The sequence below is a fragment of the Trachypithecus francoisi genome, unplaced genomic scaffold, assembly GCF_009764315.1.
Source record: "Trachypithecus francoisi isolate TF-2019V2 unplaced genomic scaffold, Tfra_2.0 Lachesis_group5, whole genome shotgun sequence".
NCBI lineage: Eukaryota > Metazoa > Chordata > Mammalia > Primates > Cercopithecidae > Trachypithecus > Trachypithecus francoisi.
Window position 1 is genome coordinate 64450978 of NW_022681470.1, and position 6000 is coordinate 64456977.

A 6000-nucleotide genomic window follows, 5' to 3' on the forward strand; every position below is an offset into this window, starting at 1 on the left:
ACACGGAACTCTTCAATATTGTAGTGAGTGACATGGTGACAGTGTCCTTAGCAGTATTCTTTCTTCCCCAGTAATTTTGTATTACCTTATTTCAGAGCTCTACATGGTAGTATAATCACATTTTATTGTCTTTTAGTAATTCTGGCAAAGTGGTTTTAGAAACACTATGAAATATGTGTACTTTCAAAGAAGGAAAGCAAAAACATTCTCTTCAAACTCATTTAAAGCTTTTAAGTTGGACTAGAAGATTGAGTCCCAAAAGGGTAAAGTTATGATCAAATTCTCAAATAAGAACCTTATTTTTGCTTCTTTTCTTCACTTTGGAAGTTGTAGTTGTTAGTCATTAAGCGTCCTGGTTCTAGGGTAAAGCTGCCTAATGTCAGCCTCTGACTTGAACACTTACAAGCCTAGATCATTAATTTTTTATGTGCTTTTCCAAAAAAATGGAGTTACAGTGTTTATACTTCATAGGATAAAAACAATAAAAATGAAATCATCACAGAAAACCAAACACCACATGTTCTCACTTATAAGTGGAAGTTGAACAACGAGAACATGTGAGCACAGGGAGGGGAACATCACACACTGGGGCCTTTCACGGGGTGGGGGTCAGGGGAGAGATAGCAGTAGGAGAAATAACTAATATAGATGACAGGTTGATGGGTGCGGCAAACCACCATGGCACATGTGTACCTATGTAACAAACCTGCACATTCTGCACAGGTACCCCAGAACTTAAAGTATAATTTTAAAAAATGAAATCATCCACAAAAGTACTTACCATGTGTTGGGAATTATGGAAAGCAAACAACTGCTACATTGAATCATGGTCAATGAGTAAAGATACTACTTTTTTCTTCTTCTGTTTAGCAATTATTATACAAATACAAGCCAGAAAGAAGCTTTCCGTTTAGAAGCACGAGAAGTATATTCTATTGATCCATACAACCCAGCAAGTTGATCAGAAGACAAACTGGTGGTATGTAATGAAATGGAAATATTATTAATTTACGTATAAAATTTCCTTCACTTGTATTTATCAATAAGCATAGCACTCATGGTATATATACATGCTTCTTACTATTGCACAAGTCTTCAGTAATCATGCATAGCAGTTGTTCATTTACCTACTTCATATTGCCAACTAATGTTCCAATTTTTTAATCCATTCATCCATTCAACAAATATTAAACTAAATAGCAAAACAACTAAGAATAAAATAAATAAGATGATAAGCATTATATAGAGACATAATAAAGTAGGCAAGGGGGATAAAGAGAACAGAGTGGTTGCAAGGGAAGCTCTTATAAGAGAATGCCATTTGAGCAAAAACTCAAGAGAAGTAAAGAGCCAGGGCCAGGCATGGTGGCTCATGCCTGTAATCCCAGCACTTTGGGAGGCTGAGGCAGGCAGGATCACTCAAGGTCAAGAGTTCAAGACCAGCCTGTTCAACACAGTAAAACCCTGTCTCTACTAAAAATACAAAAATTAGCCAAGCGCGGTGGTGTGCACCTGTGGTCCCAGCTACTTGGGAGGCTAAGGCAGGAGAATCACTTGAGGTGGAGGTTGCAGTGAGCCAAGACTGCGCCACTGCATCCCAGCCTGGACAACAGAGCAAGACTGCATCTTAAAAATAATAATAATAAAATAAAATAAAAAGCCATGTGGCCATATAGGGGAGGAGGATTCCAGAAAGAACAGTAGGTGCGAAGGGCAAAGGCCATAAGGCAGTTTGTGCCAGCTGTGTTGGTGGCACAGCAGGGAGGCCAGTGTGGCCTAGAGTTGTAGAGATGAAATCAGAGAGATGAAGGTGGGATGCAGGGGAGAGGATGATCGTACAAAGTCTTGCTATGTCATTGCAATGGGATGGTGGGCAGGAGAGGATGATTGTATGAAATCGTGGTAAAGAGATTGGTTTTTATTTGGAAGCTTTTAAGGAGAGGAGCAACACATTCACCTTAACTGCTGTGTTAAGAACAGACTGTAGGAAGCCACGGGTGGAAGATGGGAGTCAATGAGGAGGCTGCTGCAATCATCCAGGCAAGAAATTGTCAATGGCTACCACCAGGCTGTGAGAAGAGGCCAGATTCTGCATGCATTTTTAAGACAGTGACAATAGGGTTTGTTGATAGTTTGTATCAGAATATGAGAGGAAGAGAACTATCAATAATGACAGGAGGGCTTTTGCCTAAGCAACTGGAAGGATAGAACTGCCATTAATTAACATGATTGAGAATGCAAACAACAGGATTGGGGAGAAAAATCAGGAGTTCCACTGTGGAGATGTTAAGTATGGGTGTCTAATAGACTTGGCAAGAAGACAGCTGATGTACAAGTCTGTATTTTGGGCAATTGGTCCAGGCTGGAGATACAAATTTGGGCTTTGTCATTGTGTGGATGTACATAACAATGAGACTGAATAAGATCTCCAAGGAGAAGTCAAAGAGGCTATAAGGAAAATAAAAGGTCCAAGTATTGAGCCCTGGATCCTCCAACGTTAGGAGTCATGGAGTGAGAAGGTGCCCACTAAGGAGTGAAGGAGCAGCCTCTGATACTATCTGGAGAAGAACCTCAAAGTCAGGTGAAGAAAGAATTTTAGGGAGGAGGGAGTGATCAACTCTGTTCAGTGTTGCTGGTAGGCCAAGAAAGATGAACCCGGAAAACTGACCATTGAAATTCAGTAGCACAATTTTTTTTTTTTTTCTTTTTCTTTTTTTTGGAGACAGGGTCTCGCTCTGTCACCCAGGCTGGAGTGCAGTGGTGTGATCTCAGCTCATACTTCCTGGGTTCAAGTGATTCTCATGCCTCAGTTTCCTGAGTAGCTGGGATCACAGGCGAACAGCACAAAATTTGCTGGTGAACTTGACAAAACAGTTTTGGAAGAGAGGAAGGAGGCAAGAGCCAGACTGGACTGAGCTTAAGAGCGAATGAAAGGAGAGACATTGCAGCTATCAACTAGAGACAACTCTTTCCAGGATTTTTTTCTATAAAAAGGAGCAAATAAGTAAAGTGCTAGAAAGAGTAAAATGTGAAGTCAACAGAAATATTTTTTAAGATTGGAGAAATAGCAGCTATGCTCTATTCCTACACGCTGATGGGAAGGATCTAGTAGAAAGGGAAAGAGTGACAGCGGAAAGAGAGGCAAGAATTACTGGAGCAAGGTCTGGGTAAGCTAGGAGGAACAGACTAAGCAGAGGAGCTGACCTTAGCTGTATGGGCTTAGTAACAGGAGGGAGGGCAGAATCTGCAGGTGCAGATGAAGGCAGGTGGGGAGCTGTGATAGGAAGTGAATGTGTGGAAGTTCTCTTCCGATGATTCAGTCCTCTCAGTGAATAGAAAGCAAATTGTTCAGCTGAGAATGAGGCTGGGAAAGGAGGTATTAGAGAGTTAAGAAGAAAAAGGAAGGCATTAGATCATCAACTAATAATTGAAGACTGAATTATAGGGAGTACAGAAAAGCGGACAGGTGACATGAGGTGTGCACCTGAGGTTCCCATGAGAAAATGGGGATGAACATTTGAAGGTTTACTCTGTCCAGGGATTATGCAACAGTCTTTCATGCCCTCTCTTACTTAGCCATCAATAGCACTTTGAAAGGTGGGTTTTCTCCCAAGATAATACCAAGATGAAGAAATAATATCCAAGAAAACCTAGGCTAAAAGATTCTCTTGGGCAAGGTCTCAGGGTCAGTCATTGGCAAAGGTGAAATGCAAGCTCATGTCTAACTTTAAACTGTTTTCTCCTACATAATCTATAAAATAAAGATACCAGCTGGGAGCAGTGGTTCACGTCTGTAATCCCAGCACTTTGGGAGGCTGAGGCAGGCAGATCACGAGGTCAGCAGATCGAGACCATCTTGGCCAACATGGTGAAACCCCGTCTCTACTGAAAATACAAAAATTAGCTGGGTTTGGTGGTGCATGCCTGTAATCCCAGCTACTCTGGAGGCTGAGGCAGGAGAATTGCTTGAACCAGGGAGTTGAAGATTACAATGAGCTGAGATCACGCCACTGCACTCCAGCCTGCCAACAGAGCGAGATTCCATCTCAAAATAAAATAAAATAAAGATATCACCTCTGTCCTCTTGGAATTTATTTTAATAAGACAAATAAGACCCATACATATCACAGGTAATAATACATACCATAAATAAGGTATAGAAAATCTGTGATGGCAGTTGAGGAAGAAAAGGTAACTTGCTGCTGGTGAGTCATGACAGGGAGACCATACTAGTGACCTCTAAATCCAAACCAGTAGGGGTGCAGAGTACAGCTAGCACATAAATATTTGTTGAATGAATATATGAATGAGAAACATTATTACTTTCATTTCTCACCCATTTAGATTAATTCACATTCATATGAATGTATATAAAATGTAGTTATTTGGCTGGGCACGGTGGCTCACACCTGTAATCCCAGCACTTTGGGAGGCCGAGGTGGGCAGATCACGAGGTCAGGAGATCGAGACCATCCTGGCTAACACGGTGAAACCCCGTCTCTACTAAAAATACAAAAAATTAGCCAGGCATGGTGGCGTGTGCCTGTAGTCCCAGCTACTCAGGAGGCTGAGGCAGGAGAATGGCATGAACCTGGGAGGCGGAGCTTGCAGTGAGCCAAGATCGTGCCACTGCACTCCAGTCTGGGTGACAGAGGGAGACTCCATCTCAAAAAAAAAAAAAAAAGTAGTTATTTGTTCCAGATCATGTTATATGAAGAAAGGCCTTTCAATAGAATGATATCTTCTAATACATTTGTTGCTTTGTTGGTTATAACAGTTGTAACTGGTATGTAAAGAGAATGTTAGCATTATTGAAACTTCGAGTTGCACCGCTGCTATTCATGCTGCCTCCTAAACAGAAATGATCTATTTCAGTGTGCCTTGTTGCTTGGAATTCAACGGACCATTGATTAGAAAGAAACTGCTCTAATATCAGCAAGTCTCTTTATATGGTCTCAAGACCAAGGAAATTATGTCATAAGCAATCACTTCCTATATGCACTTATTCTCAAGAAGAACATCTTTATGGTAAAGATGGGAGCCCAGTTTCACTGCCATGTATTCTTCAAGGACTTTCTGAAGCCTCACTTGTGAGATGCCTGAAGCCAGCCCATGGCTATAAACAATTACATGGCTCTAAAAGTTTCGCCCTTTTTAAGGAAGGCACTAAAAAGAGCTGTCCTGGTATCTAGACCCATCTTCTTTTTGTAAACAGCATACTCAGTGTTACTATGTGATTTTGGTTATAATGTGGTTTTAATTATCCAAATAAAGTATGAAGCATTTTCTGGGGTTATGATGGCCATACCTTTATTAGGAAGAATGGTTTTATTTTGATAGTAGCTTCCTTCTCTGGAGTTGTTAATCATTTCATTTTTACCCTCACTTGGTTTGAGTTTCTCTCACATTACTGTATATACTTTACCTTTCCATAATCACTCAGTGATTCCAATTTGCACAAGTTTTTTTAAATTATGGGAATCAAGTTTTAATCCTAGAGATTTTGTATACAGTTCAAGCTTTGGATGTTTCCTTAGCAGTTTTGTGATAAGCTCTAGTTGCTTGTAAAATTTCACTTAATAATGTGTACATTAGCCATTCAATAAATCGTAATTGTAAAGAAAACATACAACACTTGCCTTATTTTGTTTTTTCTGGAGTCAATGAACTCTTGAGTAACAGAGAGTCTTTGGGCTTTAGAGTTCACGATTTAACTGTTATTCATTCAGGATCCCATCACTTGGTCGTTTTAGCCAAACTTTCAACCCACAAATTCAATTTCCTCACCCTCAAGACTTTCTCTTATATTTGTCCAGCCAATACCTTCCCTGGCTCACTCATCCTCTCCCACCACACCCTTGATATAGATATAGCTGTTAATTTTCTCTGTTCCAACATTTAAACTCTTGAGAAAATAAAACTTTGCTCACTGGTGACCACAAATTTACTCTCTACCTTCCCCTAGACTAAGTATGCTGTTCAGCATCTTTTTTTCTCTTT

General features: G+C 40.4%; 1 protein-coding gene across 4 annotated transcripts in view; it reads left to right on the forward strand.

Annotated features, from left to right (window-relative positions):
* The window catches only part of CR2 (complement C3d receptor 2), a 37957-nt gene extending 32325 nt beyond the window's left edge, over nt 1–5632 (forward strand). For 2 of the 4 annotated variants that reach the window (XM_033195671.1, XM_033195674.1), the window contains exons 19-20: nt 871–979; nt 4876–5632. In XM_033195671.1, the coding sequence (XP_033051562.1) occupies nt 871–961 (91 nt within the window). In that variant the 3' untranslated portion in view covers nt 962–979; nt 4876–5632. Of the gene's footprint in view, nt 1–870; nt 980–3764; nt 3824–4875 lie in introns of those variants that run through there. The other 2 variants (XM_033195673.1, XM_033195672.1) reach the window with 2 other exon arrangements.
* The last annotated feature ends 368 nt before the right edge of the window (nt 5633–6000 follow it).